Raw genomic sequence first — 20,791 nt, forward strand, 5'->3', positions numbered from 1 at the left:
ACTTATATATGTACCTTCTCACACATATAAATTGCATGTGTTAGACTACACACTCGGAATAAATATTAAGCAAATTCACACACAAACACAAAATTTATCATGGTTAAAATTCAGAGTGACTCAGCATGTTGTTAAGTGCCATTGCGTTGGTTCCAACTCATAGCAACCCTGTATGAGGTTTCTGAGGCTGTAATATTTGGAGGACCAGAAAGCCTCATCTTTTTCCTGAGGAACCGCTGGTGAGCTCCAACTGCCAACCAGCACTCAACCTACAGAGTCCCCCAACTCGGACTCATAGTGACACTGTACAGAGTTTCCGAGGAGCAGCTAGATGGGTAGGTTCGAACTACCGACTGTGTGGTTAACTGTCCAGTGCTTATCCCACAGAGCCATCCCAGGACTCCCCAACTCAGTACACAAGTGATAAAAGTACACACGGGGTGACAGCTTAAATACCCATCAACAGAAGAATGGTTTAAGCAAACTTTGGTACATACACATGATGGGCTACTACAAAACGTGGAAGAATAATGATGAACCTGAAAAATCCTCCCAATATGGATGAACCTGGAGGACACTATGTTGAGTGAAGTTGATCAGTCACAAAAGGTCAAATATTGCTGAGACCACTGTTGTGAAAGTTCTTGATAAAAGAAACAGTCTAGAGGTTACAAGGGGGAGGGGGGAGGGAAAAGTTATTCAAGGGCTAGAGTGTAGACCTGAGTTAATGTAGGTGACAGAGCAGGCAATGTACAATGGGAGGGAGGTTGGCAGAGGAAAGATGAGAGTATGGGGAGACACAGGGAGAAATGCAACACTTAAAGTGAATATATGTAAATACTGTTAACTGATGGTTCACGGACGGGATTGCAATCATTGTAATGAAGCAAAGTATATGATTTGCTGAATGTGAAATTGATGATCTGCTCTGTAAACCTTCACTCAATTCACACGGGATTGCAACCAGCTAGGAGTCCTGATGTGGCGTTGTAGGATAAGCACTGGACTGGTAACCTCAAGGTCGGTGGTTCAAACTAACAAGTCACTCCAGGAAAACGCTACACAGAGTCGCTATGAGTCAGAACTGGGTCGACGCACTTCATAACAACAATAAAGTGTACCCTGGCAGTGTACCAAGGACACTCACCCTTGTTTATTACGGAGCTGGGTCGACCCAGAGATCTTCAAAATACAAAAATGCGGGTGTAAGGGAGGCAGAGACTCTCCCCTCAGGCACCGGTAAACCGGGGGTTCGGCAGGTCTAGGAGAGAAGGGCACGTGCGCGGACACCTGTCCGGACACCGGGTCTCCCCGGAGCTTGCGGCGGTCAGAAGCCCTCCCTCAGGGATCGGGGACTCACCTCCTGGTCTTCGTTGGCACTCATCGCGCCGGCCACGGGGCGTCTCCCAGGCGGACTGCGTTTGCGACGAAGAAGAGACAGCGAATGCAGTGGCCTCGAGATTCTGGAGTCCCTTTTCGTGCCCTCAGCTACGAAACCACCCTTCACACCCAAGACACAAGTCACGCGCGCCAAAGGCAGCGCGAAGCCGCCGGCGGGGGCCTGTGGGCAGCGAGCCAGAAGACGCCGCAGGAGGGACTTCCAGGCGTCTGGTGGGGGGGACGACAACAGGGTGGTGGAGTCTCTGCCTTCTCTCTTCTCCTATTGGCTCTTTCTCTCCGCCCCAAATCCCTTTCTTCTAGGAAATGGAGCGTTCTCCCAAAGTTTAGTGGAGCTCTGTAAAGTTCGGAGAAAACGATTGGTAGAGAGCGCTGTCAGGCAGGCCCAGAAAGTGCTTCCGGTGTCAGCGGAGGTGGGGACAGGGAAGTCTCCCCAGCTGGAGCTGAATCGGATAGAGAAGGTGGATATTGACTCGTGTTGTGTGACACTGTTGCACGACTCCCCTGGTCTTCGGGCTGGAGGCGACCGGTCACAGCAGCAGCGATCCGGGGTGTGGGCCTGGGTGAGTCCAGATCTGGAGACCTACGGGCCCAGGAGAGGCCGTCGAGGGAGAGAGCTCTCTGTTGATCGTGCTGGTTTGGGGCCTGCGAATTCCTAAGGCGTTTGTGGGTGCAATGCCAGTAATTATTACGAGTACCTGCCAGATTGAAGGCGAAAGGGGAGGAGGAAGGTAGTGTCCATCTTTATGGTTGCAGGGTTCTTTGCCTTTCTTCATTGGAGCTACCAGTGCAAAATGCTGCCACCGTGTTGTTCTTTCAGATTCTCTGCATCTTTCAACCTCCCGGCCCCAAACTGTCTACCCTGTTATGGTCATTTTGCAGTTGTTGTTCTTATGTGCCGTGGAAGTCGGTTCCGACTCATAGCGACCCCGTACGGGGTTTCGGAGTCTGTAAATCTTTACGGGAGTAGAAAGCCTCAGCTTTCTCGCACGGAACAAGCTAGTAGTTTCGAACTGCTGACGCTGAGTTAGCATCCCTATTCGTAACCGTTACGTTATTTTGCAGTGGGGTAGCTCAATTCGAGGAGCGCGGTGGTTCCGTATAATAATAAGTACTGGGTTGCAAACCACAAGGTTGGCAGTTCGAATCCACCAGCCTCTCCACGGGAGAAAGGTGGAGGTTTTCTGCGCCTGCAAAGATGGACAGCCTCCGAAACCCTATGCAGGGTCTTTATGAATCGGAAACAACTCAACAGCGCTTAACAATATCTCTGAATTCGATCTTACCAACCTTCTCCTACCATCTGAATTTCCAGATAATAATAATAAAAAAAAAATAGTGACCACGATGTTTATTTTGTTTATTTATTTTAACTGCCACTTTGATTAGGTCGCTTGTGGGGAGAGTGCCCTAGCAGTGGTTGATCAATACTTTTAAAGAGTCTTCCTCATCTCCCACACCAGCTGCCAGTTGACTTCCCTTCCATTAACAATCTCCCATTCATGGTGCTCATCTGCTATATGTGCACCTCCTTCCTGGTCATAGGCACTTGCTCCCCAAAGTTGCTTACAGAGATCAAGAAAATTCTTCACATACTGCCATCAAGATCCATTCAGTTTCTGCGCCTTCCTCTTGCTGATGTTTCTGTACCTATTCCCATCCTTTTTCTGCAGAATAATGTTACGTGCTGTTGTCACTGTCACTTCTGACTCTTAACGACCTTGTATAGGGTTTCCAATGAGGGGCTGGTGAGTTTGAACCACGGACCTTGCTTTTCAAACTGACCTTGCAGTCTAGTGTTTTATCCCACAGCGCCACACCAGGACTCCTTCTGCAGAATAGGTATGGCCATTCCCAGTGTCAAAGTTACTATGGAAAGAATTTTGGATACAATTTTGCTAACTTTAGGACAGATTTACCATAATTTAAAGCACAGTGTTATACCATAACCAGTAGTCACATGTGACTTTTGAGCTGCTAACCACACAGTCTGCAGTTCCACCCTGCCAATCACTCTTCAGGAAAAAGATGAGACTGTTTTCTCCTGCAGATTTTTTTTTTTTTTTGAGGCCTCAGGAGCCCTGTACAGGATTGGTATAAATCAGAACTGTTTCGATGACACTTAACAACAACAACACACTCAAATGCCTTTGCACAGCCAATAAAACACAGTTAAACATCTTTTTGTTACTTTCAGCTTTCAGTCAAGATCATCTGACTTCAACAGTGAAATCCCTTGTGCCATGTCCTCTTCTGAATACAGCTTGAATTTGCCCATTGATGTACTGCACCAACTGTCTTAAAGTTATCTTCAGAAAAATATTACTTGTGTGTGATATTAATATTTTCTTATTCCAAAGAAAGGGCTGTTTTTCTTTGAAATGGACACAAATATGGATCTCTTCCAGTTGGTTGACAGGTAGCTGTTTTCTAAATTTTTTGACACAAGCAAGTGAGCGCTTACGGGGTTGCATCTGTTTGTTGAAGCATCTTAATTGGTATTCCATCAATTTCTTGAGCTTTGTTTTTTGCTAATGTCTTTGTGCACCTTAGATTTCTTTCAGTACTGTCTTAGTTATCCAGTGTAGCTTTTAACTAGAAATAGCACAAGCAGATGGCTTTAACAAGCAGTTATATTCTCTTACCTTCTTATAGGAAGTTATAAGCCCAAATTCAGAGTACCGCCTCTAGATGAAGGCTTTCTCCCATGAAAGGTCCATGTGTCCTTTCAGCATGTGTAGGCCCAGCATCCTTTGAGGATCTCTGAGTGTCTCGGCAACAATTTTTTCCATAGATCTAAGAGCTTCACGGTGCAGTAACTAAAGGATGCATTCCACTCGTGGCTTTTATTTCTTTGTGGTAGTAAGTCCCCTTCTCTGCTCACTTCTACTTTTATCTTTGTAAGATTTTGTAGGCTACTTCCATCAGGGTCATAACAGGATTGAGAGTATTGTTGTAAAGTGTCATACAGTCATTTTCTATTCATAGCGACGACCCTGTATAGGGTTCCCAAGGAGCGGGTGATGAGTTTGAACCACCAGCCTTGCGGTTAGCAGTCCAGTACTGATCCTACAGCGCCATACCAGGACTACAAGGGCATTGTGACTATGTGCTATCAAGTTGGTCCTGACTCACAGCAACCCTTTAATGAGTCCTGCAGTAGTTAATGGTGCTGCAGGATAATGCACTGGACCTCAAGGTCGGTTTGAACCACAAGGTTGGCAGTTCAAACTCACCAACTGCTCTTTGGAAACCCCTTTACAGGGCTGCTGTTCATTGAAATTGATTCAACAGCACTAATAACCATGGGGCAACTGGTAGGTTTGAACCCCTGATCTTGCAAAAAGCAGTCCAGTACTGATTGTACAGCACCACACCAAGGCTGCTAGGGTATTGTTGTTGTTAAGTGTCATCGAGTTGATTCTAACCTATAGTGACTCTGTAGAGGGTTTCCAAGGAGCAGCTGGTGAGCTTGAACCACCTTGCAGTTCAAGGTCCGTGGTTCAAGCTTACCAGCTGTTCCTTGGAAACCCTGTAGAGGGTCACTATGCCCACCCTTAATCCTCTTATTGGCTTATTACATCAGATCATTTCATTATGTAACTGCCAAACCATTGAGATTCAAGGCCAAGTCAAGATGACATATATTTTGAGGGGATACAATTAAATCTATAACAAATGCCATTGGTTCTTGATTATTTACTACCTCCTGAATTGGTTAAATTTCAATCAGTTCTTTTTGGTACAGTATATATTCCTTCCATCGTCATTTGATGCTTGCTGCATCGCTCAATATTTTGCCCATAGAATCCTTCAGTATTGAAACTTGAGGCATAAGTTTTGTCATCCGTTCTTTCAGCTTGAGAAATGCCAAGCATGTTCTTCCCCTTTGGTTTTTTTGATGCAAGCTGTTTGCACATTTCTTTATAGTACTTTGCTTTGTCTTCACTAACCGCCTTTTGAAATCTTCAGTTCTCCTCTCTTATGCCATCCTGTCTTCTTTTTGCTTTACTCTACGTTCTGGAGCAAGTTTCAGGGTCTCTTCTGACATCTACTTTGGTCTTTCCTGTCTTTTTAACCTGTCTTTTTAAAGACTTCTTAATTTCTTTTTAATGACTTCTGGTCTTCAGTCATTAGTGTTTGAGGCATCAACTCTATTCTTGAGATGATCTCTAAATTCAGGTGGGATATACTCAAGGTTGTATTTGTTTTAATTTTCTCTGACTTTAACCTGAACTTGCATAGGAGCAATTGATAGTATGTTCTGCACTTGATCGCTGGCCTTGTTCTGATTGATGATACTGAACCTCTCCATTATCTCTACAAAATAGTAAGTTTGATTCATGTGTATTTCTGTGACTACTAGAAATTAAAAATTATATGTAGCTCATATTATATTTCTCTTAAATATGGTGTGCTATACTACTTGTTGCTGTTCTGTTGTGATGTGCCGTGGAGTCGGTTCTGACTCATAGCGACCCTGTACAGGGTTTCCGAGGCTGTAAATCTTTATGGGAGCAGAACGCCTCATCTTTCTCCTGCGGAACAGCTGGTAGTTTCAAACTGCTGACCCTGAGGTTCGCAGCCCGATTCGTAACCACTACGCTACCAGAGATCCTTTGTCTGATATGTAGTTGCAAAAAATTTTTTTCCCAATCTGTGGGCTGTATTTTTACTCTTTTGATAAAATCTTTTGATTCATGTAAGTATCTAATTTTTAGGAGATTCCAGTCATCTATTTTGTCTTCTACTGTTCATGTGTTTTTAATTATTTCTGGCAGTGTATTTATGCCATGTATTAGGTCCCCTAAGTTTGTCACTGTTTTTTTTCATTGATGGTCGTTACAGATCTAGTTTTTACATTTAGGTCTTTAACTGAATTTTGTTTTGAGCACCTCTTTTTTATTTTCCTTTAGAAATTCTCTCAAATTGGAATATTTATTCATGTAATTTGCAGTCCTCTTGCCCTAATTACAAAAGGATTATTAGAATAGATTAATCCCATTTTAAAATTATCTCATTATGCTATTGTAAAGCTCCTATCTGTTATAGACATCTATCATTTTGGAAAGGTTTTCATATCAATTAATCAAAATATGCAAGCTTTTTTTTCCCCCAGTGCTTAAAACATGAGAAGTCTTTCCTAAATTATACTTTCAGGTAAAAATCTTTCATGATTTGAGTATCTAGTGGTGGTATCAGTGTTCATCACTTTTCACATATATTGAATTTAAGTTTTGTAAAATATTCCGCTAGAAATTGCCTTTTAAAAGAACCTCAGGATCCTTATTTTTGCAAGTGAGTAATTATTTTTTAAATACAATTTTATTTAGAATAAATCCATTTTATATCATTGCTGTTCTAAGGTCAGAGCACACTTAGATTAATTAAGGACAGATTTTCATTAAAGGATATACAACAGACATATGTCATCATAGGATTTTCCACTCATTATTTTCCCCTTATATTTTTCCTTTAAATAGTATATTTTGTATTAATTGTGAAGAAATGGTAAAACATAGATATTATTTAGATAATTAACATGCTTTAGTTTAAGAATATTTTAGACATTTGGAAATTAGATGTTAACAATTAACGGAATTAGAAATATTTTTTTAATCTACTTTCATATACAATAGGTTTTCTCTTAGTAAAAACTACATCATGTAGAATCTTTTGAATGTGGTCACATTCCTGCTTTCTTGGTTTGCACATCCCACAGGTGTCTGAGCATTTTGAGATATTACTCAAAATACTGTGTTATATTAGAATTGACTGCAATTGTTTAATGTGAAAGGTATTTAAAATTTTTAATGCAAATAGTTACTAAGTTTTAATACATCTAATTAAAGCCATTCTTCTCATCTTTTGTATTAATGTGTTTTAAATGGTGGAAGTTGGTATATTCAGCATATATAACTTGTGAATATGTTAAACGTTTGTATTTCAGATTTTTCGTGACACCTTGAATATGAGCCCCACACAGTGGGACTTCCCTGTGGAATTATGTTGTCGACCTATGGCTTTTGTTACTCTTACGGGCTTGGATGTAGTTTATAATGCTGTTCATCGAGCTGTTTGGGACGCTTTCTGTGCCAATCGGAGAGCTGATCGGGTACCTATTTCTTTCAAGGTGCTCCCAGGTGACCATGAATATTCCAAATGTAAATCCAAGGTAATGATATTAAGATTTTATGCCTGCTTGTCCTCTCTCTCTTTCTCTGTGTGTGTTTACATGTATATATCCATATATATATATTTGTTGTTGTTGTTGTTGTTCTTGTCTGTGCTCAAAAAAATTAGTTTATGAAGATGATGTTATTGTGATGCATAAAGACAACCTTAGATGTTTTTATGTATGCCATATTCTATGTGTATGTATAATAATAATTTTTTTTAAAGTCCAGAGGAATATTTGATAAAGCTTTCTAACCCTACGAGCCTTGATTTTCTTCCTTGTTTCATTTGGTCCCCAGTTCATTCTTTTGTTTGTGAGCTTCAGAACCTCACTCAAGAGACATGGTTTCGTATACTCAGCCCTATAATTGCACTATATCTGAAACTTCAAATAATAGTACCCCCAATCCTTACAAATGTTTAAATGTGGTGTTTCTGTAAAGGAAGGTCAAGGGTCCAGCACAACTAAACCCGTTTATTCCCCCCTAATTCTCCAGTTTTGGATGCTTTTCAGTTCTCTACTCCCTGTTCTTTCCTGCGTCCCAAGGTTATTTTCTATCAGGCTTCCTTACACTGGGTCAGCATAAGTTGGAGTGGTCTGAGTTACTACAACTAATTTGAGAGTCCAGCTGGCTTCCTCAGTGCCACGATGTACATCTACTGTGTCCTCTTATTCCTACTTGGCTCTTAGGGCTGACACCCAAGTGACTGCTTATTTGCTTCCATATGTAAGAATTGTCCTTCATGTTTTTACTTCATCCACAAGTAAGATGAAATAATGTCATAACAATATGTATTTGAAGTAAATAAAGCCATAGTGGGCTTGGGATATTATTTTATTTGAACGGTTACTGAAACTGAAAGGATAAGGGATATATTACTTGGAAAAGGTGTGAACACTTCCACACTATTTGAGAGGCACAAGGTCATTAGAAACTCTTTGAGTCTGGGTGTTCTTCCCTAATTGGGCTCTAGGGTTGAGTTTCTACACTATTCACTTGCTAGTTATTCCATAATCTCTAAGTCTGAATTTCTTCCTTTTAAAAATGGGATATATGTGTATTAAGTGAGATAAATGCACATAAATTACCGTGTGATACCCAATAGTAAGTGGTTTCTGCTAAAATTTTTATCAAGTGACTCTTCAACTTCTGTCTGTGTTTGCAGAGAACTTCATATGAATGGCATATTCCTAAAGGGATTTTAAAGACTGGCTGGATGAATAAACACCTTAATCTGGTGCCAGCCCTTGTGGTTGTGTTCTATGAACTGGACTGGGATGAGCCTCAGTGGAAAGAAAAGCAGTCGGAGTGTGCTACCAGAGTGGAGATAGTCAGGTATGAGCTCATGCCTTTATTTGATTGAGAATGTGAGTTTGTACCTATCTGTTGCTTGCTAACGTTTACTGAAAGCAACTCATTGCTTTTAGGCTGCAGTTGTCGCTTTGGAGATTGCTGACTTCCAGTGAAACTTGTTCAGTTCTTGATAGATTGTTGTTGTTGTTAGGTGCCATCAAGTTGGTATCGACTCATAGCGACCGTATGCACAGCAGAACGAAACACTGCCCAATCTTAGGCCAACCTCACTATCATTGCCACGCTTGAGCCCATTGATGCTGCAACTTGGCCAATCCATCTCTCTGGGGGTCTTCCTCTTTTTCTCTGACTCTGCACCTTACCAAACATGACATCCTTCTCCAGTGACTGGTTCCTCCTGACAGTATGTCCAAAATATGAGAGATGAAATTTGGCCATCTTGGCCTCCAAGGAGCACTCTGGCTGCACTTCCAACACAGATCTGTTGGTTCTTTGGGCAGCCCATGGCACTTTCAGTATTCTCCAACACCCTAACTCAAAAGCATCAATTCTTCTATGGTCTTCATTATTTACTGTCCAACTTTCACATGCATATGAGGTTATTGAAAAACCATGGCTTGGGTCAGGCACACCTTAGTCCTTAAGCTGATATCTTTACTTTTCAACACTTTAAAAAAATCTTATGCAGCAGATTTTCCTAATGCAATACATTGTTTGAGCTCTTGACTGCTGCTTCCATGAGTGTTGATAGTTGATAGGTAGCATAAATATCTACTATATATAATGCTAGGGTATATGAAGAAACTTAGAATAAGACTAATTGGTCTGAGTTTTCAAATGCTTTTCTTTTTTGATTTTTTGACATTTTAAATATTTTTTGGAGCTATAGTAAAGGAACTCTGGTAGTGTAGTATTTACGCAGGGTCAGCAGTTCGAAACTACCAGGTGTTCTGCGGGAAAAAGATGAGGCTTTCTGCTCCCGTAAAGATTTACAGCCTTGGAAACCCTGTACAGGGTCACTATGTGTTGGAACTGACTCCATGGCATATAACAACAACAACAACATAGTAGTTTTTAGTCATGTGATATAATTTTGCTTATAGAATAGTATTTTTTATTGTGAAAATATTCACAGCAAAATTTTAGAGTAGTTTGCTGAAAATTCTTTTCTATTCCTTTATCTTTATGGGGTTTACCAACAGGAGATGTCATTGCTTCAGAAAGGGCTGCAGCTTTATGTAATGCTTATGAACTCTTGGCAAAGTCTTTGTACTGCCCTACACTGACTACTTAGTGGGTTATATACATCAATTCAACAATTTCTACATGTACAGTTCAGTGAGATTGATTATATTCTTCTAGCTGTACAATCATCTTTTTCCAAATTATTCAACCACCATTAACATAAACTCACTGCCCACTAAGCAGAAATTCCCTTTTCCTGCCCTCCACTCCTCGTAATCACTAATACTTTTTGAATTTATATATTGTCTTAGGGAGAAAGATGAGGTTTTCTGCTCCTGCAAACATTTTAAAAGCCTCAGAAACCCTATATAAGATCACTATGAGTTGGGACCAGTTTGACAACACTTAAAATCAACAGTATATTTTCTTAGGAACTCTGGTGGTGGCAATGTGGTTAAACTCTCAGCTGCTAAGCAGAAAGTTGGCAGTTTGAACCTACAAGTTGTTCTGCAGGAGAAAGATGTGGCAGTCTGCTTCCTTAAGGATTGAGAGCCTTGGGAACCCTATGAGGAAGTTCTACTCTGTTCTGTAGGGTCGCCATTAGTTGGAATAGACTCAACAGCAATGGCTGTTTTGTATATTTGCCTATTTCATAGAAGTGAGATCATACAGTATTTGTCCTTTTATTTTACTCATAATGTTTTGAAGATTCATCTATGTTGTGATATACATCAGGACTCTATCTCTTTTCAGGACTGCGTAGTCAATTTTTGCCTATACCACATTTTGTTTATCTGTTGATAGACAACTAGATTGTTTCTACTTTTTGGATGTGTGAAATATGCTGCTTGAATGTTTTTTGTGGGGGTTGTTAAAAATACATATTAATTAATTTTATTATTTTTACATTGCAGGCAGAGTTTACAAGGAAGAAACACAAAAGTTGCAGTGGTTCTAATTCAGAAGAAAACCCCCTTACCCCCTGGTATGAAAAGATTAATTAAGTAAATAATTACCTTATACCTCTAATTTTTATTTCCTAGAGGTGTCGTTTTTTAATGTTTAAGTCTTAAATAGATTTACTTATATGGTGGTGTGTCATCTTTTTAAAGTACCAATAGCAGATGCTTTTTTTGTTTTTAATTGTGAACTGAGTTATAATTTACATGGGAGAACATCAGCTTTACCCCACTGTTTCATTGCAATGATTGCAGTCTCCGGTGTGCATCATCAGTATTTGCTTCCATTCCCTCTGTTTTTCTTTCTTTCTTTTTTTTGGTGGGGGTTGGGGAGCAGGGGGATTTACACAAAAACACTCAGGAATATGGATATATAATAATTTCAACCACCAAAGGGCACATTCTGCAAGCCTGCCTTCCTGGCCGCCAGCTCTCAGTCCCTCTCTTTCTATGAGTCTAGAGTCCTCGGCTCCTCCCTTTCTCCATGTCCTCATCTCTGCCTTCATCTCTGGTGTTGCTGCTTTTCTGGATAAGGTCCTACACTGCTTGTGCTCTTCTCTAGCATATAAAAAGTTTTTAAATGGTACAAAATCTTCTTAAGGTCTTCTTCCCCAGTTCCATTTACCTCCTCATGTAGGCATATATCATTTGAAAAAATAAGTTACTCATTTTATTTATTTTTTTAAAGACTGCTATTTACCTATCTGATAACTGTTTAAGATTATATTCCGTACATATATTTTTTTCTTAATGTATTTTAAAATGTTACAGGATTTGAAATTTTCTTTAGGATTGGTTTTTGAAGTAGTTCTGTGCTGTTTCTGTTGGCATTACTTGGCCTATCTATCCGAAATCAGTAGGACGTTCCATGGTATATTTGTAACCTTTCAAGGACTCAAGTACAGAATGAAGTCCACAGGATATGTTTCTAGAAGTACAACTACTTGACTCCTCTGCTCCAAAGACTTGCTTAAGTGAAAGTAGTTTGAAGTTCTATTCTTAATTACATTGTTCAGATTTGAGGAAATATTCATATGTAACAATACATTAATTATTTTCTTTATCTTTATGGGATTTACCAACAGGAGAAGATGTTATTGCTTCAGAAAGGGCTGCAGCTTTATGTAATGCTTGTGAACTCTCGGGAAAGTCTTTGTTTGTACTGCCCCATACTGACCACCTGGTGGGTTATATTATAAGGTAAATAAAAGTCTTGAAAATTTTTTGTTTAGATGGTTCATTGATGTTGTCTGAGCTGGTTCCAGTTCATAGCGGCCTTGTGTAGGGTTTCCTAGGAATGAGTGGTGAGTTTGAACTGGCAACCTTAGCAGTTCAAACTGACCTTTCAGTCCAGTGCTTATCCTATAGCACCACACTAGGACTCCAGATTGTTCATTAGACATTAGAGAAATTAGTAGCTTAGACCCATTGAATGTTTTGGGGAAAAAATTCAAATAGTCAAAGGATATAAATTGAAAAGTAAGTCTTCTTTATTAACTCTTTAATTCTCTCCAATTCCCTGAGATAGCCACTATCAATGGTTTCCTAAGTTTTCTTCCAGAGTAATGTTTTTTATGCAGGAATAAGTGCAGGTATGCATCACTTAATGTCATTGATACAGTCTCTGAAATACGATATTATACAACTGGGACATTGTACAAGCACTACACTGGGTACAGGCAATCCCCTTTGTCTAAGTCTTTGTTAAATCTGTTATATTGAAACTTTAAGGGAGCCTATTGGGCAAAGTCTGAGAGCTTTTATACATTTACTTCAGGAAGCTACCTTTACCAGGTATGCAACTAAGCTGGATAGCTGGACCACCAGGCCAGTCAGGACTTAGTACACATCAGGGCACAGGGCTGAGGGGTTAGGTATGAAGGGGTGGTTACAGGGACTGAGCGTGCAGGTACCACGAGCAAGTTTAGTGGTAGCAGGTCCTCGCTGTTGCTGCTCTTTTGGTACAGCTGATTCTTGATCATACATGTCTGCTACGGCTACCCAGATCCAGGAGCTTGTGAGCACCCCAGGCCTGGCCATCACCATTGTGTCCATGGCAGAACTATGAGAGCCATGGCGGGTGCTGCCCTGTGCTGGGAGTGAAGCCTCCGTGACTACTGAATAGGTGAATCAAGCCAGTAGGAGAGGGATTTGGAGGCACCTGGAGGCTCCAGTGCTCATTTGCTTTGGGTGTTTGGAGGGTTTTAAAACCAGTAGAGGAAATAATAAAGAAAAGGAAAGCTGCTTTCCCTTGTAAACAAAAACCAAAAACACCTTAGGGCACCACAGGAATGTATGTGGTTGAAAGTTGCCCAAACAAGTTAAGCAATGCATATATGTGTCTTTATAATATACATGTTGTTGTTGTTAGTGCCGTCAAGTCAGTTCCGACCCATAGCGACCCTATATAGGGTTCTCGAGGAACAGCTGGTGAGCTTGAACCACCAACCTTGCAGTTCAAACGGCTTTGCATTCTGGCGCATTAACCTACAGTGCCATACCAGGACTCCTTATAATATATATATTGTTGTTAGGTGTCATCGAGTTGGTACCGACTCATAGCAACCTTATCACAGCAAAACAAAACACTGCCCTATCCTAGGCCAACCACATACATAAATTACCTGGGGACAGAATATTATCTTACAAATGGTAAGATCATTATCCATAATGATTCTTACTCAACTTTTAAGGCTTAGTTTACATGAAACTTTTTATGAAGCCAGTGAATGCCTTCAGTGCTATACCTTAACCAAGTGAGTCTCAACTGGGAGTGATTGTCTCTTCAAGAAACATTTGTTCATGCCTGGCAACATTTATGATTGCCGTGACTGAGGGTGTAGCTAAACTGGTATCTGGTATAAGATAGTCACTGGACCACAAGGTCAGTAGTTCAGACTCACCAGCCACTCCTTGTGTACCTAGGATATCTGAGTTGAAACCAACTGAACAGCACCTGAGAACAACAACATTGTTGTAAAAAGTAGGAAATCTTAACCTTGAAGATCTGATTTAAAGTATATCTAATGTTGGAGTCCTGGTGTGGCGCTGTGGGTTAATGCAAAGTCGGTTTGAACCACAAAGTCGGTGGCTCAAGCTCACCAGCTGCTCCAGAACAGATTCAACAGCACTTAACAACAACAACAATGTTGGAAAATGTTATTTATTCTATTTTTCTTGTTGTTTTCCTTAGATACATTTAAGCCCTTCAAAAATCTGTTTTATTCTAAGCTAGGGAAAACTTTCAAGTTCAGCCTTTAACTGACTATGATTTCAGTTTTCTGTGATGTCCTAGGCAGATAGATTCTCCTGTTCAAATTTTCTTTGTTCTTGTGTAAACTCAAATTTAAGGGAGTGAAACAGGATTTAAGTCATATAGTTGTTCATTTTATCTAATTTGCCAGTTCTCATTTTTAGTCCTTTCCCCAACAGTTTTCTTATCCTTTAAACCCTAAATATAAAAATATAAACATTATGTACTCTGAGTATTGGTTATCTGTTTTTTGAAACCCTGTATAAAATAAAAATATTATAGAAATGTTATCTTGGAGACACCTAAATTTAATAAATGTGAAAATTTTAGTATTATCAGTTATACCTTAGATTGGAAGCAGTTTTTCACAGCTTTAGAGTGTTCGTATTTTTAGACATTTTACCTGTAAACTTGTCCACAGAGATGACAAAGAGCCTTTCCCAAGAGCTGGCATGCAAAATTTGGACCTCCAGCCTCCTTAGCTATGAGAGAGTGAATTTTCGGTTACTAAAACCATCCACTTATGGCATTCTGTTATAGCAACAGTAGAATATGAAGACAGAGTTTTTATATTTCAGTATTTAGGGTTTAAAAGGTAAGAAAACTGTTGGGAAAAGGACCAAAATTGAGAACTGGTAAATGAGATCAAAATAACAAATCATATGACTTAAGTCCTGTTTCATTCCATAACTTTCAAGTTTATGTAACAACAAAATAATTGCTATTTTACTTCACTTTTGTCTTAATCATGAGGTAAGATAATTAGATATTCTTGGTCAGAATTTTACTCTCAGGTCTCACAAATGTGATTTTTGGAAAGTTTGTTTAAAATAACTTTAGTATTCAAATGTTGACTTTTTTTTTTTTTTTCTTTTTTCCTATAGATTAGAAAATGCCTTTTACGAACATGCACAGACTTATTACTACACTGAGATCAAAAGAGTGAAATCCCATAAAGAATTTTTGAATAAAACAACACACCAGGTACATGTGTTTTCCTAAATAATGAGTTCTGGATTACAAGCTAGGCAGCTACCTGCAAGGTCAGCGGTCGAATCTACCCTCCTTGGAGAAAGATGAGATTTTCTTTCCTATAAAGATTTACAGTTCCAGAAACCCTATGCAGGGTCACTATGAGTCAGAACCGACTCTGTCACGCAGCCATAAGCGTTCTCTGGTGGTTATGTGCCGTGGAGTCGTTTCAGACTCATAGCGACCCTGCACAGGGTTTCCGAGGCTGTAAGTCTTTACAGGAGCAGAAAGCCTCGTCTTTCTCCCGCGGAACAGCTGGTAGTTTTGAACTGCTGACCTTGTGGGTTCACAGCCTGATTCGTAACCACTATGCTACCAGAGCTCCTTGATTCTATCTATAAAGATTATTAGTTATCTTTAAGACTTTTATGTTTTTAAATGACTTCAATACGTTTTAAAGTATGTATTAACTTTTTAAAAGCTAAATCATTTCTAAAATTAGACAAAAAGGATAATTTTGAACAAAATTGTGTTACTTTGTTAAGTGCTGTCAAGTTGGCTCTGATTGATAGTGACCCTGAATAGGTTTTCTGAGGAGAGGCAGGTGGATTTGAACCCCTGACCTTGTAGTTAGCTGTTTAGTGCTTATCTTACGGTTCCATACTAGTTGCCTTAACTATATTTTTGATGGTTGAAATAATTCTTTTATTTTCATTTTGAATATTTTCATCCATAATTTTATATCTGCTTTTAATAAACATAATTTTCATATTTTAAAGGGAATGTGTATAATAATTACTTCTGTTTTTCTTTCAGCTTTTATTTGTTAGACATCAGTTCAAAATAGCTTTCTTCAGTGAATTAAAACAAGATACTCAAAATGCTTTGAAGTAAGTTTTTAACAGTTGTCAGACTATAATTTTCTTTATGTTAATGGTAATAACATTAATGGCAACTTCTAAATCACAACAAAACTTTTAGAAATGTTTAAATATTTATGTTGATTAAACTCAATATTTAAGGTTTGTCTAGAGATGAATAGAATGCAGTATTTTGGGATAAAAATACTTTTTGTAATCAAATTTCATATTATATATAATTTAGTTAAAAATTCATGATCTAAAGAAATAGAGTATTAAAATTTTTCCGGTTTTCTTGACTTTCTTATTTGTATATTCAGTGTAATCCTATTTTCAGAGACTGATTTCCAAAGAATATTAAATCAGAATATGTATTTTGAAGTATATATTACATTTATTCAACTATACTTTTATTTTCACTTTTTATATACATAAGTAAACTTCCTGCTATCTAGTTAGTTTCGACTCATAGCCACCACGGAGTAGCTGGTGGATATGAACTGCCAACCTTGTAGTTAGCAATACAGTGCTAGTCTTACAGCACCACCAAATGCCTATTATTGGCATCATTTAATACGCACACACAAATATATATATTGTTAAATGCCGTTGAGTTGGTTCCGACCCATAGTGACCCTGCATAGGGTTTCAGAGGAGCAGCTGGTAGGTTTGAAAGTGTCAGTCTTGTGATTAGCAATCCAGGACTCCCATATACATATAGTTTATAATGACTGTTGTTAGCATCATTTTCTAGTCAAAGACTGACAAGGACCTTGAAGACTAATAGCAGATGTCTTGGCGGTGATTAAATATTTTATCCCTTTGAATTTATCACGCATATTTAACAATTTAACTGAGCTTTACTCAGTTTTTGTAGACTGATAGCAGGACTCTGACAAAGGAATAAAATATAGCTCTATCTCAAAATTGAAGGGGGTGGTGCTAAGTTTATCGGGAAGAAAAATACAGAAGTAAGTAAAAGTAAGTTTGTTCTTTAGAGGAATAATACAGGAACCTCTTTTGTTGAGGCATTAAGCACCAAATTGTAGTTTCTGAGTCAAAGTAACCTTATGTGATTTTGACTAGCTTTACTGTAGTTCATTTTTATGACTGGTTATTAGTAAATAGGAAATGTGGTAGTGCAAGTAGTTAACTTCTTGATTACTAACCAAAAGGTTGGTGGTTCAGACTTAACAGTTCTCTGCAGGTGAAAGATGCAGCAGTCTGCTTCCGTAAAGATTTAGCCTTGTAAACCCTATAGGGCAGTTCTACTTGGTCCGCATAGGGTCGATATGAGTGGCAATGGGTTGGTTTTTTTTTTGTTTTGATTTTAATCATTAGAAATCTTCAATACCAATTCTGTTCAAAAATAATTTTGAAAGAAAACTTTTCATTGTTTAGAGCTATCATTTTTTGATGGAAAAATCTGTTTTGGGGATTTTCTGTTACCTCTCATCTTAGGGTAGTCAGCAAGGCAGCTGGGGAGAGACAATCATTGTCACCACAGTCTCTGCTTCCCTCGTTTTGCACACTTCTCTTCTTTAGCACTGGTTTCCTTATGGATACCAACCTTCCTTTCCAGACAAGACCTGACATTAATGATACGTGATGTTGGACACCTACTGACCGCTTCTCTGTCTGGATTTCTACTCTTTGTATTTTAATAATTTTCCATTGAAATATTACTGGAAAAGCAAGTAACGGTACTTAAGAACTTATTTCTTTTGCTAACAGAATGTGAATTTTTCTTTGTAATTCTGGACAGTGGTCCAATTTACTTTAGTTTTTCACCTTATATCAGTTACTAACATGAATGGTAGCGAGAACAATGCATATATAATGGTTCTATACTTAATGAAAGGTCATTGATTCTGTCTCAAGGATTACAAGGGTAATTCAGAAAGTATTGCTGCAAAATCATAGCAACATTTATGAAACAAAGATACTAAAATGTAAAGTTCTTGTTTCTTAATATAGCCTCCATCTTAGACTGTATACTTCCTAGGGATTGTTTCTCTCTTTCCTAACCCTTCCCCTAAGTATTCTGAACTCTTTAATTTACACAATATCAAAAAATCAGTTTTAGCATGCCTGAGAGACTCAATTATGTTTCGTTCAAATGTTCTTTCAGTTTGGGGAACAAAAAGAATTCTGAAGGTGCAAGATCAGGGCAGTAAGGTGGATGGGTTAAGACTTCCCAATGAAATTGTCATAGGGCATCCCTATGAGACTGAGCAGGTATATTGCCATGATAAATTCCATGGTGCAACATTCCTGGCCTTTTTCTCACAAATGCAATTATTTTTAAAAAAACTTCTTCATAATGTTGTTGTTGTTACGTGCCGTCGAGTCGGTTCCGACCCATAGCGACCCTGTACAGGGTTTCCGAGGGTGTAAATCCTTACGGGAGTAGAAAGCCTCATCTTTCTCCCGCGGAGCGGCTGGTAGTTTCGAACCGCTGACCTTTTAGGTTCGCAGCACGATTCGTAACCACTACGCTACCAGAGCTTCTCCCAAATGTTCTGTGTCCTTCAAGAAAATTGATCAAGATTGGCCTTTTGACTGTGTGCTGGTGGGCAGGAGGCTAGCTTGTAAAATGTGCCCTTTGGTGGTTTAAACAATTATATATTCCTGCTTGTTTTTGTGTACACCAAAAAAAAAAAAAAGGAAATAGAGGCAAATACTGTTAACCAATAATAGTACAAGAAGGGGATTATAATGAAACAAAATACGATTGGTTGAGTGCAAAACTGATGTTCTGCCATGTAAACTATCACTCAATTTACAATAAAAGCTTTAAAAAAAAGAATTAACCTTTTGGGATCCCAAATCCTTTTGAGTTGACCTCTCTGCCTTGAAGTTCACTGCCCCAGCAGATCCTCTTGGTGTAGCCACTGTTTCGATTAGGCCTTTTTTTTCTTTTGGAATTTTGTGCAGCAGTTTTTTAGTATTCTTTTCTTTTTAAGGCACCTTAATGAGAGTATGGACTCCTGGTATGGTGCTGTTGATTAATGCGCTGGACTGCAAAGTCCGCTTGAACCAGAAGGCTGGCAGTTTAAATTCACCAGCTGCCCCTCGGGCACCCTATACAGGGTCACTGTGGGTCAGAACCTCATGCTATGGTACTTAACAACAACAACAACAACAACAGTGAGAGTATGGAGCCCTGGTGTAGCTCTGTGAGATAAAGCACTGGACTGCAAGGTCAGCAGTTCAAACTCACCAGCTGCTCCTTAGAAACCCTTTACAGAGATGATATGAGTCTGAACTGACTCGACAGCACTTAACAACAACAAATGAGAGCATGATGAATTAAGGCTGAGAGAGCTTGACTGCAGCTATCCGTCGATCATAAAGACATGCTTAAACATATTTTGTCTGAATTTAAACTCTTGCGTGTGTGAACTAGAACACTAGTAGCAATACTTCTTATGTTTATATTACTCAATATATCTTTTTCAGGTAATCAGAAAATTACAATGCATTGGTGAGCTGTTTAGTGCTAAGAAATGCTGAGTAATGTTATCACTGTTACCTCTAATAATTTTGTTGTTAGGAAGCTTTTCTTTAAATCAATTAAAATAGCCATTAACTACCTTCTCCATGTTTATATCAGGAATTATAGGACTGCCTATAATCTTGTACATGAATTGAGAGCCCATGAAACTAATATTCTGGAAATTAAGACTATGGCAGGATTTATAAACTATAAGGTAATATTTCTGCTTTTTGGTGAAAGGACTTTGCATTTAATATTAAGTTATTTTTTTTAAATAAGGTGCTTGCTCTGAAAACTTGATAGTTGATCAATTATGCTTTCCCGCTTTAATCTTCTTTCTCTGAAAAAGGGCCTTGGGTTTTGGCAGCTTCATTGTATTGCTTAGGTTTTTAGTTTTGGGTCCTAGGGTTTCTCTTAGAGCACTTTTACTTGTAGAATCCTCATTTGAGCAGATCTTTTGTTGGTTTTTAAAGTGGGTCAGATAGGAGTGAGAATGAAGCAAATTGAAAAGATGCACTATATTAGAAATATGTAAGCCTTCTTTGCATTGACAAAACAACCATCTTAAAGGTGGCAAAATGCAGTGTCAGTAAAAAAGTGGAAGTCCCTAACAAGATGGGTTGACCCCGTGGCAGCAGCAATGGGATCAAACATTAACAACTGTGAATATGGCATAGGACCACAGTTTTTATTTCTTTCGTGCATAGGGTTGCTATGAGTCAGCACCAACTCACAGGCACGTAACAACAACAGCAGCTTTGCATCTTGTTGCTACAAAAGATTGGGAGTAGCCAGGAGTAAGTGACTTTATAAGGAATTATAAACAATAATTCCACAAACAGTGAAGTACTCTAGCTATTATGAATGAAGCAGCTTTATATAGTAATATAGTAATATTGAAAGATAATTCAGGATATATTGTTAAGTGAAAAAACAGGTACAAAGCAGCATATTTAATCAACTATTTATATATAAAAAATAATTGTTTACATATAAGCACAATTATTTTTATATAAATAGTTCATTAAATATGCTGCTCTGGTAGCGTAGTGCTTATGAATCAGGCTCCGAATTGGGCTGTGAACCGCAAGGTCAGCAGTTCGAAACTACCAGCTGCTCCGCGGGAGAAAGATGAGGCTTTCTGCTCCTGTAAAGATTTATAGCCTCGGAAA

At 38.8% G+C, this 20,791-nt stretch overlaps 2 protein-coding genes across 2 annotated transcripts in view; one reads left to right on the plus strand and one right to left on the minus strand.

Moving 5' to 3' along the window:
* The window catches only part of LOC102810522 (RWD domain-containing protein 4-like), a 29,702-nt gene extending 28,318 nt beyond the window's left edge, over positions 1–1,384 (minus strand). Inside the window, exon 1 of the mRNA XM_006834425.1 lies at positions 1,361–1,384. Coding sequence (XP_006834488.1) covers positions 1,361–1,384 — 24 coding nt within the window. The remainder of the gene's footprint in view (positions 1–1,360) is intronic.
* A 5,970-nt stretch (positions 1,385–7,354) lies between these two features.
* TRAPPC11 (trafficking protein particle complex 11) overlaps positions 7,355–20,791 on the plus strand; it is a 64,724-nt gene continuing 51,287 nt past the window's right edge. The window contains exons 1-7 of the mRNA XM_006834426.1: positions 7,355–7,573; positions 8,743–8,912; positions 10,991–11,061; positions 12,121–12,235; positions 15,173–15,272; positions 16,077–16,150; positions 19,737–19,833. Coding sequence (XP_006834489.1) covers positions 7,370–7,573; positions 8,743–8,912; positions 10,991–11,061; positions 12,121–12,235; positions 15,173–15,272; positions 16,077–16,150; positions 19,737–19,833 — 831 coding nt within the window. The 5' untranslated portion in view covers positions 7,355–7,369. The remainder of the gene's footprint in view (positions 7,574–8,742; positions 8,913–10,990; positions 11,062–12,120; positions 12,236–15,172; positions 15,273–16,076; positions 16,151–19,736; positions 19,834–20,791) is intronic.

Source organism: Chrysochloris asiatica, unplaced genomic scaffold (genome assembly GCF_000296735.1).
Source record: "Chrysochloris asiatica unplaced genomic scaffold, ChrAsi1.0 scaffold00011, whole genome shotgun sequence".
NCBI lineage: Eukaryota > Metazoa > Chordata > Mammalia > Afrosoricida > Chrysochloridae > Chrysochloris > Chrysochloris asiatica.